We start from the raw sequence: 12,778 nt of genomic DNA, 5'->3' as shown, positions 1-12,778 counted from the left end.
GAAACTTTTCCCTGCATAGGACAGACTAAGCCTACTTAAAATTAGACCTGAGGGTGGGCCGCGGTGGCTCAGCGGGCAAAGTGCTTGCCTGCTATGCCGGAGGACCTCGGTTCGATTCCCGGCCCCAGCCCATGTAACAAAAACGGAAAAACAAAATACAATAAAGCAAGAAAATGTTTGGAAATGTTTCCCTTTCTTCCTTCCTTCCTTCCTTCTATCCTTCCTTCCTTCTCTCTGTCTTTAAAAAAAAAAAAAAAAAAAAAAATTAGACCTGAGTGTCACCCTCAGAGAATCTATTTTATTGCTTAGATGTGGTCTATCTCTCTCTCAGCCAATACGGGAAGCAAATTCATTGCCTTCCCCCTCTCTACGTGAGGCATGACTCCCAGGGGTGTAAACCTCCCTGGCAACGTGGGACAGAAATCCTAGAATGAGCTGGGATGCAGCATCAAGGGATTGAGAAAACCTTCTTGACCAAAAGCAAACTATAACAAGGGGGAACAAATGTTAAAATAAATTTAGTAGATTGAAATGCTAGGGATCAATGAAAGAGAGTGGTAAGGAGTATAGGAAAAAAAATAGAGGAAACAAAGGCTAAAATATATTGGGTAGATGGGAATACTAGCAGTCAATGAGAGGGAGAGAAAAGGGGTATGGTATGCATGAGTTTTTTTCTTTTTTCTTTTTATTTCTTTTTCTAAATTGATGCAAATGTTCTAAAAAATGATCATGGTGATAAATATCCAACTATGTGATGATATTGTGAGTTACTGATTATATACCAAGAATGGAATGATCATATGGTGTTCTAGTTTGCTAGCTGCCAGAATGCAATATACCAGAAATTGAATGATTTTTAAAAAGGGGAATTTAATAAGTTGCAAGTTTACAATTCTAAGGCTGAGAAAATGTCCCAATTAAAACAAGAGTATAGAAATGTTTAATCTCAGGCATCTAGGGAAAGACACCTTGATTTAAGAAGGTTGATGAAGTTCAGGGTTTATCTCTCATCTGGAAAGGCATATGGTGAACACGGCATCATCTCCTAGCTTTCTCTTCTGGCTTTGCGTTTCACAAAGCTCCCTGGGAGGTGTTTTCCTTCTTCATCTCCAAAGGTCACTGGTTGGTGGACTCTTTGCTTCTCGTGGCTATGTCATTCTCCACTCTCTCAGAATCTCCCAATCTCCTGGCTTTCTCTCTTGTTATTCTCTTTTATAGGATTTCAGTAAACTAATCAAGTTCACCTAGAATGGGTGGAGACATGTCCCCACCTAATCCAGCCTAGCAACCACTCTTGATTAAATCACATTTCCAGGGGGATGATCTAATTACAGATTCAAGCATACAGTGCTGAATAGGGATTATAAGAAAGAGCTGCCTTACAAAATGGAATTAGGATTAAAACGCGGCTTTTCTAGGGTACATACATCCCTTCAAACCAGGACATATGGTGAGAAAGTCCATGTTTGTATGTTGCTATATTTTTAAAAAATTTTTTTAATTAAAAAAAAGAAAGAAGCATATATATTGGGTAGATGGAAATACTAGTGGTCAATGAGAGGGAGAGAGGTAAGGGGTATGATATGCACGAGTATTTCCTTTTTTCTTCCTATTTATTTTTCTGGAGTGATGCAAATGTTCTAAAAAATGATCATGGTGATGAATATATAACTATGAGATGATACTGTGAGCCACTGATAATATACCATGTATGAAATGTGTGTATGTTAAGGTATATGCTTGTACATTGTTTTATCAATTAAAGAAAAACAATAGAACAAACCTGCTATTACCAAAGGTAGAGTTAACACCGAAAGCCCAAGCGAAAAAGATAGAAAATTGACAAACAACTTCATAAATTTATAAATTTCAGTTTTAGAAAAACACTACTAAGAGAATAAAAGATAAGCTACACTATGGGAGAAAATATTTGCAAACACTGTATTTGAAATAGACTTGTCTCCAGAATATATAAAGGACTCTCAAAACTGAACACAACCCAATTCAAAACTGAATACAACCCAAGAAAACAATCCAATTAAAAAGTGAGCCAAAGACTGAGACGCTACACCATAGAGTATATACAATGTGCAAACAAACATATGAAAAGATGTTCAAAATTCATATTAAAATAGAATGAGATACCTTTATATACCTATTAGAAGAGTCAAAATAAAAATAGTAATGGTACCAATTACTGAAGATACAGAGCAAATGGAACTCTCACACACTGTTATTATAGGAATGAAAATGGCATAGCCATACTGGACATCAGTTTGGCAGTTTCTTATAAAGTTAAAGATACATTTACCATATTGCTCAGCAATCCCACTCTAGGTATTTACCAAAGTGAACTGAAAATCTATTTTCATACAAAAATCTGTAATGAACATTTGTCTCAGCTCTATTGATAAATACCCAAAAGTGGAAGCAATCCTAAAATTCAACACATGAATGGATAAACAAACTGTGGTACATCCATACAATGAAAGAGTACTCAGCAATAAAAAGGAACAAAGTATTAACACACAACTACTTCAAAGGATCTCAAAGGCACTAGGCTGAGTGAAGATTTGTATGACATTCTTAAAAAGACTGAACTACTATGACAGAGTAATTGCCAGGGTCACAAGGATGTGAGAAAGGTATGACTACAAAGGAAAGCACGAAGGAGTTTTCTGGGGGTTATGGAACTACTGTGGTGGTGTTTATAAAACTCTATATATGTGTTAAAGTTCACAGAATTTTTCACTAAAAATATCAATTAATTTGAAAATTTTAAAAAGTAAATGGAAAGATTCTTTAAAAACTTACCAATAAGTGATTTCCATCAATACAATATTTTTTACATTAATATTTTTAACCATGGACTATATGCCAGACAGCAGTTTTAAAAATATACATGTTATGAAGTTGAACAGAAATTATATAACAGCATTCGAACTACATGTAATCTTATTTAACCCTCACAACTACCCTAAAAGGTGCATATTATTCATTTACTGACTTTATCATGATATGAGATAGGGAGATGGATCTAGCTTTTCTGGTCCAGGGACTCATCTGGAGGTTGATACTTATCATAACTTGCCAAACCACAACCAAAACCATTCCAGCCAATCCTAAAGAACACCTAGGGCAATATATAAGACTCTACAAAGGTTCCATGCACTAGGGTTACTCTCCAAAACCTACAACCTCCAGAAGAGTTCCTGGACCAGAAAAGTCCTGAAACCTAAAGGGACAAGCCTTTCCAGAATATCAGCTAGTTTCATCTTCCTACCCCATATCACTGGCAGCCCTTCCAACATGAAAAAGATTGAATGGGTATAGCCCAAAGACCCCTAAAAAGTGGGAGAAAGATCAAAGGTGATGGTGGAGTTATACAGAGAAGGCAGGGATCAGCAAATGAGTATCACTGCTGATCATTGTATTGGTATTTCCTTTAGTCCCCATATCTTAGAGCAGCTAGTTTTTTAAGTAAAAACTTAAAATTGTGGAACTATAACCCATTCAAACCCTGAAATCTGTTTTACAACTAATTAACTGTTGTGCTGTGCTTTGAAATTTATTGCTTTTTTGTATACATATTATTTTTCACAAAAAAAATTGATAATAAAAAACATATATTCCTTCTAACCACTAATGTTCTAGAACAGCTAGAAAGAAAAATCTGAGATGATGGTATGGTAGCTCATGACAAATCTGGGATCTGCTCTGTAACTACCTGTTGAAAATTATTGCTTTTTTCTTTCTTTGCTTTGTATATATGTAATATTACACAATAAAAAAGGTTAAAAAAATCCCTAGGCACAGAGCCTCTAATAATCTTTCCTCATAGGATGACACTTTGCATGTGTGACTCCACTGGGAAGACTCTTGGAAACTTGAACCTGGTTTCCTCTGGAATTTACTCCATGAACCTTTTCTCTTTGCTGATTTTGCTTTATATCCTTTTGCTGTAACAAACTACAACCCTAAGTATAACTACATACTAGTCATGTAAGTCATCCTAGTAAGCCCTACTACTGGGGATACTTGTGGGGCCTCAGTAACACACATTCTAAAAGGATACCTGAGTAAAATATACGTACCATCTTACCAGGCAATGCGCTCTCGGAGGAAAGTCATTGTTCATACACAACAAATCTTGCATAGATTGTGGAATTACGTCTATAAAAACATTTGATAATGAAAAAGTTAGTATGTTCATTCTAATACAGAATTTTATAATATTCCTTGAAGAAACACATATCTTGCTAGTCCATGTAGTTATGCAATTATTTAAAGATTTATACCTAGGGCTGGTTCAGAGAGTTGGAGGTGGGAATAATTTCTCTTTTTAATCTTTAGACAAGGTCAGCCTTTAAAAAAAGACATATACTATTCCTTAAACTATGTTTATACTATTTTTCTTTCTCCAAATCATGACAGTTTTTCATCCTTACTAGAACGCAATTTTTTATTTATCCTTCGCATATCCTTGTCTCTTTTTTCTTCCAAATTCTATTTAGGGAACTTCCGGGAGATGGTGGAATAAGGACATCATTTTGCTCCTCCACCAAAATCATCTAGAAAACAGGGAGAAATTGTCCAAAGCAGCAATTCTGGGGCTCAGGAGACCAGGGAAGGGCCATTACAACACCTAAGAGATGGCTGAAAAAACAGCAAACCAAAACTGAGAAATTGTGGTGAATGAACTTGACTGCGGCACCTAGTGCCAATCCACTGCCCCCGAGATCAGCTGTTGAGGGTTGGTCTGGTCCTCACAGGCCTAAGAGACATGGCACAATTCTGGTCCAACTGTTGGCCAACAAAGTAAACCCCCTCTGTCCTGCAGCCTAGTCTCTCAACTCAGGAGCCAAGAAGCCTGCAACTCCATTATTTCCACAGAGACTACAGGGAGAGACTGATCTTGACCGTGGTACCCGGCATCCATTCCCCACCTGAGGCCAGCATCACTGAGCACACCTGATTCTCACTCAGCTGGCTCAGCAGGCTGAAAGGGACAAGGAGGCCCTCCTCTCAGAAAAAGTAGGGGACACAGAACAGTTCTTATGCAACTGGGGCACTCATAGCTCAACTATTTTCATAAACAAAAAAGGTACGGTGAGTGATTGAGCTCCACCCAGTTCCTAGCACCCTTTTCCCACACCCAAAGCTGCCAACTCTGGGTTGAGTAGAACCCTGCCCAGTTGGCTACTGCAGTCTACGTGAATCAGGGTTAGGGGGAAAAATTCACTAAAGAGTGATATCTGATGTGAAGGGTAAGAAAGTACAGTCTGAGAAGATGCTTTTCTGACACTCCCTCTAGGGTCCTTTGGAATGGGTCTGTTACCTGCTTGCAAGGAACTCTGACTGCAGTTTAACTGCAAAATAATGATGATTTAAGAGCCAAAGGAAACCTTCAACATGAACCTAATCAACAAAAAAATCTTAGACAAGGGAAAAAAGCAACTTTCAAAGTAATCTTATCAAGATAATCAGATGTCCAAAAACCAGCAAAAAATTACAAGATGATACAGCCAAGCCAAGCAATCTAATTAAACAGTCAGAAGAGATATAGAATTTGGAACTAATTAAAGATGTTCAAACAAATCTGTTAAATAATTTCAACAAGATATAGAGAGAAATGATATTAAGAAGACACGAGGAGAGCATAAAAAGAATTTGAAAGAATACAGAAAAAAAAGAAGACCATACAGAAATGAAAGATACCATAAATGAAATTTAAAATATACTAGAGACAACCAACAGCAGAATTGAAGAGATGAAGAAAGGATCAGTGAACTACAGCAAACAAATTAGAACACACAAAAGAATAAATAGAGAAAAAAAAATGGAAAAATTTGAACTGGGTCTTGGGAAATGACTGATAACATGAAGGGCTTCAAATACACACATTATCAGTATCCTAGGAGGAGAAGAGAAGGGATAAGAGTCAGGAAAACTACTAGAGGTAATAATGGCTGAAAAGTTCCCAACCTTTATAAAAGACATAAATACGCAAATCAATGAAGCCCAACATACTCCAAACAGAATAAATGCTGCACAAACCCACTCAAAGACACTGTCAAATACCAAATAGAAGGAGGGAATCCTGAAACCTGAAGAAAAAAGCAATTCATCACATACAAGGGAATCCTCATAAGGGTAACTGCTGACTTCTTGTCAGACATCATAGAGGTGAGAAGATATATTTAAGATACCGAAAGAGAAAAACTGCCAGCCAAGAATTCTTTATCCAACAAAGTTGTCCTTCAAAAGGGAGGGAGAGTTTAACATATTCAGTTTTTCTTTTGTTTTAATCCTTCAAGGCCCAACTCAATTGCCTCATTCTCTGCAACCCCTTCTCTGACCTCCTCCACACACCAATTTCTGGTATATTGCATTATGGCAGTTTTAGCACACCAAAACACCCACAGACATAAAATTGAGAATATAGGTAACCAGGAGATAGAATGAGTTTAGAGAATGGGGAGGAGTTGCTTAATATGTACAGAATTTTTAACTAGGTTGAGCTTAGAGTATGGAAACAGAAGTAATGGTAGCACATTATTGTGAGTACAATTAAAAGTGCTGAATTGTGTGTGAATGTGACTGAAAGGGGTAGTTTAGAGTCATCTATGCCACCAGAAGGAAAGCTTGAGGTTAAAACATGGCAATGTATAACAGTGAATACGATGATGGACCATGACCATGATTAACAATATAAATATTAAAAAGTTATTTTATGAACTAGAACAAATGTATGACACTATTACAAGGAGTTAATACTAGAATGTTATTTGGGAAAAAGTGTACCTATTGCAAACTATGGACTATAATTAACAGTAATACCTTAATATTCACTCATCAACAGTATCAAATGTACTACTTCAATACTTGGGGTCAACAATAGGGGGAATAAAGGGTATGGGATATCTTGGGTTTCCATATATATATATATGTACACATATATATGTATATATGTACACACACATACAAACACACATCTTATATATTTTTTTTTTCTTTTTTTTTTTTTTTTTTACAGACAGGCACCAGAATTGAACCTGGGTTTCCAGCACGGCAGGCAAAAACTCTGCCACTGAACCACTGCTGCCCACCCTATATATTTTTTGGAGTATTGAAATGTTCTAAAATTGATTGTGGTGATGAATGCACAACTATGTGATGATAACCGGGAGCCACTGATTATACACTTCAGATAGATTTTATGGTGTGTGAACATATCTCAATAAAATTGCATTTAAAAAATTCTATAGAGAAGTCTATCAATTCCATATCTCCTTCCATGGCTAATATTTTTGGTCCCCTAGCCATCCCAAATGTTTTCATAAAATCTGCCCAGCTTACAACTTTCAACCCACATTATCTCTAAGTACTTGAATCACTATTCATAACAAAATACTAATATCAATCATCATTATTTATACTCATAAATTCACAATAAATCCAAGCATAAACAACAATCTGTTCATAACAAAAGCATTTCCTTGTGCTATATAGCTGTAATTGATTAACAAATTTATATTTTGTTAATCTGCTAAAAGAAAAAATGTGGAGAACAGTAATGACTTGACATTTTATTAAATTAAAAACAATAAGCAACTCCAAATAAATAAAAGATCAGTGTACAAATCTTCTGACCTCTGATGCATATAGTTTTAAACAAACGTGTATCTGCGAATTAACTGAGCTGATGGTTTGCAACTCACATATCCAAGTGAAAAGAAAACTACATAGTAAAACGCACATGCAACAATAAAGCCTTAACTATTTTGAATTCATTCATCATCTCTTATATCACAGTCTCCTTCATATGTTCATCTCAGAAACACTGATTCTAAGCTTCTATTATTTTTAAACCCTCTTGAAAAAAGAACTAATTACTACAACATTTTCTTTCATGTATGATCTTTCCTCAAATTAAGAACACTTAAAAATCCTCTATCTTGAAAAGGCTCCTTCCTTAATCAGCTGAACGTTGGAGAAATCCCAGGGCCACTAACAGATTTCCCACTAAATGCATACATTTCTGTCATTCCCTTACTCCTAATGTACACATATTTTTATTTTGCTTTTATTATTTTATTTGTTGCATACCAAAGAATGATACCATAATTCTTTCTCTGAAAAGACTATATTTCTTCCGGGAAGATGGCCGAATAGAGTAGCTCAAGATTAGCCTGCTCCACGGAAAAGTTAGAGAAGGGACAGGAGCGCAACTGAGGTGGTGATTCAGGAATGCAGCTGGCCTGGGAGAGCCTTCTGCATCACACAGGGCAGCCCTGATTGTACAGTCCGAGGAACTGAGACGCAGAAAGCTGGAGGCTGGCACGGAGGTGCGGAACCAGGGAGCACACGGAAGTGCACGGAAGGGAACAGGGGGCTAGGAAGTAAGACAGGCCACTTTCCTTGGGCGCGCTACCCTCACCAATGCAGACCCGTGACTGGTTTACTCACCCCACACCCCATGTATCTCAACCCCATCACCCACTCCCATTCCCCATGTTCCAGGTACCCCCACCCCATGAGCCCTCAGTGAACGTATCTGCCCTCCACCCCAAGTGCAGCCCAACCCACCTCTCCTGCACCCCTCCTGAGCACTACCTCCCCCTACCTTGTTCCCTGGAGACTATTTTTTTTTTAATTTTTTTATTAATCAAAAAAAAGAAAAGAAATTAACACAACATTTAGAAATCATTCCATTCTACAAATGCACTCAGTAATTCTTAGTATCATCACATAGATGTATGATCATCATTTCTTAGTACATTTGCATCGATTTAGGAAAAGAACTAGCAAAACAGCAGAAAAAGATATAGAATGTTAATATAGAGAAGAGAATTAAAATAATAATACTAATAATATATATATATATATAAAGGAAAAAGAAAAAACAAAAACAAAAGATACAAACACACAAACAAACAAACAAAAAACCATATTTCAGGTGCAGCTTCATTCAGTGTTCCAACCTAGTTACATTACGCTTAGGTATTATTGTGCTGTCCATTTTTGAATTTTTGTATCTAGTCCTGTTGCACAGTCTGTATCCCTTCAGCTCCAATTACCCATTATCTTACCCTGTTTCTAACTCCTGCTGGTCTCTGTTACCAATGATATATTCCAAGCTGATTCTCGAATGTCGGTTCACATCAGTGGGACCATACAGTATTTGTCCTTTAGTTTTGGGCTAGACTCACTCAGCATAATGTTCTCTAGGTCCATCCATGTTATTACATGCTTCATAAGTTTAGTCTGTCTTAAAGCTGCATAATATTCCATCGTAGGTATACGCCACAGTTTGTTTAGCCACTCGTCTGTTGATGAACATTTTGGCTGTTTCCATCTCTTTGCAATTGTAGATAATGCCGCTATAAACACTGGTGTGCAAATGTCCGTCTGTGTCTTTGCCCTTAAGTCCCTTGAGTAGATACCTACCAGTGGTATTGCTGGGTCGTAATCCATTCTGCCATTCTATGTCTTTTGATTGGGAAATTCAGTCCATTAACTTTTAGTATTATTACTGTTTGGATAATATTTTCCTCTACCATTTTGGCTTTTGTATTATATATATCATATCTGATTTTCCTTCTTTCTACACCTTACTCCATACCTCTCTCTTCTGTCTTTTCGTATCTGACTCTAGTGCTCCCTTTAGTATTTCTTGCAGAGCTGGTCTCTTGGTCACAAATTCTTTCAGTGACTTTTTGTCTATAAATGTTTTAATTTCTCCTTCAGTTTTGAAGGACAATTTTGCTGGATATAGGAGTCTTGGTTGGCAGTTTTTCTCTTTTAGTAATTTAAATATATCATCCCACTGTCTTCTAGCTTCCACGGTTTCTGCTGAGAAATCTACACATAGTCTTATTGGGTTTCCCTTGTATGTGACAGATTGTTTTTCTCTTGCTGCTTTCAAGATCCTCTCTTTCTCTTTGACCTCTGACATTCTAACTAGTAAGTGTCTTGGAGAACGCCTATTTGGGTCTATTCTCTTTGGGGTGCGCTGCACTTCTTGGATCTGCAAATTTAGGTCTTTCATAAGAGTTGGGAAATTTTCAGTGATAATTTCTTCCATTAGTTTTTCTCCTCCTTTTCCCTTCTCTTCTCCTTCTGGGACACCCACAACACGTATATTTGTGCGCTTCATATTGTCATTCAGTTCCCTGATCCCCTGCTCAAGTTTTTCCATTCTTTTCCCTATACTTTCTGTTTCTTTTTGGAATTCAGATGTTCCAGCCTCCAGTTCACTAATTGTAGCTTCTGTCTCTTTAGATCTACCATTGTAGGTATCCATTGTTTTTTCCATTTTTTCTTCTTTGTCCTTCACTCCCATAAGTTCTGTGATTTGTTTTTTCAGATTTTCTATTTCTTCTTTTTGTTCAGCCCATGTCTTCTTCATGTCCTCCCTCAATTTATTGATTTGGTTTTTGAAGAGTTTTTCCATTTCTGTTCGTATATTCAGCATTAGTTGTCTCAGCTCCTGTATCTCATTTGAACTTTTGGTTTGTTCCTTTGACTGGGCCATATCTTCAATTTTCCGAGCATCATCCATTATTTTCTGCTGGTGTCTGGACATTTGATCAGATTTCCCTGGGTGTGGGACCCAGCTGGTTGAAAGCTTTTTCTGTGAAATCTCTGGGCTCTGTTTTTCTTTTCCTGCCCAGTAGGTGGCGCTCGTGGCGCTCGTCTGTCTGCACGGCAGTCGGCCCAGGAAACCGCACGTGGAGGCGGGGGTCGCTGGCCGCCGCGGCTTGGGAGAGTGCCGGTCCTAATTGCCCAGCTGGCCCGAAACGCCAAGCGTGACGGGAGGGCCCGCTATCCAACGTTCCCAGTCAGACCGGGGAGCCACGTGCGTGGAGGGGACCCCAGTCGCCAGCCGCCCCGGCCGGGAAAACGCGCGCCCCTCGGGTATCTCACCACAGCAGATTCTTCCTGCCCGTTCAGCTGTTCCAGAATGGGGTACGCTGTCTTTTTGGTCTCTGTCGTGACTCCGGGAGCTGTTTCGTATTGTTTCTGTTTCTTTAGTTGCTTTTCTGGAGGAGGAACTAAGACCCGCGTGTCTTACTAAGCCGCCATCTTCTCCGGACTCCCTGGAGACTATTGCCAGCACATAAAGGCTGCGGGCACCAACCTCCATACCTAGGCTACCCCTGCCCCCAGCCATCCATGTTGCACAGCCTCACTCAGCCCCACCTGAGCTCTGAGCATCCATTTACAGCACTCCCCAAACCACGCATGTGCACTGGACCCCAACCACGTCATTCAGCTCTGGGAACTGCACTTTACAGCAGTCCTAGAACCACGCATGCACACGGCCCTCAGCCACACTTCCCAGCTTTGAGAGTGTTGACCCACGTAGCTGGGTCACATCTGCCCACAATCCACAAAGGCATAATGCCACCCTGCTGCCACAGCTCTATGCATGTGCACAAAGGGACCCAGGCCTTAGATAAGAACAAACCAGGGTTACACCCAATAGACCGGTACACCTGCACAGCTACATCCTCCCTGGCTGTTGGGTGCCCACACTCACAAGCATCAGCATAAAATCCCCAGCCTACGCCTACACGTATCGTGAAACAAATCATTGCACTGAGTTCCCAACCCCATGCCCTGTTCCCTACTGTACAACCATGCCGCAAATACAAGGCCTGAGACTACTGAAAGAAATCAACTCACAAAATAAATCAATCAAGATATTTACATGCAAAATATCACTAAGCATATCACAATGCAGATAGATATAGCCCTGCCTAATGACCAAATTAAAACACCAGAGGAAACACAGATGTTGGAACTAATCAAACATGTTCATACAAGTCTATTTAATAAAATAAGTGAGAGAGAAAATGACATAAAGATCAACAAGACAGTAGGAGAGCATAAAGAGGAATTTGAAAGAATAAACAGAAAAAAAGAGCAGATATTATGGAGATTAAACACTCTGTTGTCCAAATAAAACACACATTAGAGAGTGGGCGATGGTCGCTCAGCAGGCTGACTCCTCGCCTGCCATGCTGGAGACCAGGTTTGATTTCCGGTGCCTGCCCATGAAAAAAAAAAAAAAACATACTAGAAGTACAAAACTCCAGATGTGAAAACACAGAAGAGAGAATAAGTGATATAGAGGACAGGATAACTGGCTTCAAAGACTCAAAACAGCAAATGGCAAAAAGGATGAAAAAAACAATGGGAACTCAGGGAAATGATAAACAAAACAAAGCATGCAAATATAAGAATCATTGGTGTTTCAGAAGGAGAAGAGAGGAATAAAGGGCTAGGAAGAGTAGTTGAGGATATAATGGGGGAAAACTTCCCAACCTTCATAAAGGACATAATTATACAAGTCAAAGAAGCCAAAAGAACGCCTAACATAATAAATCCAAATAGGCTTTCCCCAATGCACATACTAATAAGTCTGTCAAATGTTGGAGAGAAGCAGAAAATACTGAAAGCGGCAAGAGAAAAACAAGTTACTACGAAATAATCGTATCTTATTTGATATGAAATCAAGTAAGACTGAGTTCAGACTACTCAACTAGCACCCTGGAGGCAAGAAGGCAGTGGTACGATATATTCAAGATTCTGAAAGAGAAAGACTTCCAGCCAAGAATTCTGTACCCAGCCAAATTGTCCTTCAAAATTGAAGGAGAGATTAAAATTTTCACAGACAAAGAAGTCCTGAAAGAATCTGTCAACAAGAGACTCATCCTACAAGAAATACTAAAAGGAGTTCTGCCAGCAGAAAAAAAAAAGACAGGAGAGG

General features: G+C 38.6%; 1 protein-coding gene across 5 annotated transcripts in view; it reads right to left on the bottom strand.

Annotated features, from left to right (window-relative positions):
- RAB3GAP1 (RAB3 GTPase activating protein catalytic subunit 1) overlaps positions 1 to 12,778 on the bottom strand; it is a 193,525-nt gene that overhangs the window by 92,629 nt on the left and 88,118 nt on the right. For all 5 annotated transcript variants that reach the window (XR_013172684.1, XR_013172685.1, XM_077153644.1 and 2 more), the window contains exon 5: positions 4,095 to 4,173. Coding sequence is in view for 3 of the 5 variants with exons in the window: in XM_077153644.1 (XP_077009759.1) it covers positions 4,095 to 4,173 (79 nt within the window). In the remaining 2 variants the exon portion in view is untranslated. The remainder of the gene's footprint in view (positions 1 to 4,094; positions 4,174 to 12,778) is intronic.

This window comes from Tamandua tetradactyla, chromosome 3, assembly GCF_023851605.1.
Source record: "Tamandua tetradactyla isolate mTamTet1 chromosome 3, mTamTet1.pri, whole genome shotgun sequence".
In the NCBI taxonomy this organism is placed as follows: Eukaryota; Metazoa; Chordata; class Mammalia; order Pilosa; family Myrmecophagidae; genus Tamandua; species Tamandua tetradactyla.
This window is presented reverse-complemented; position numbering and strand designations above follow the sequence as displayed.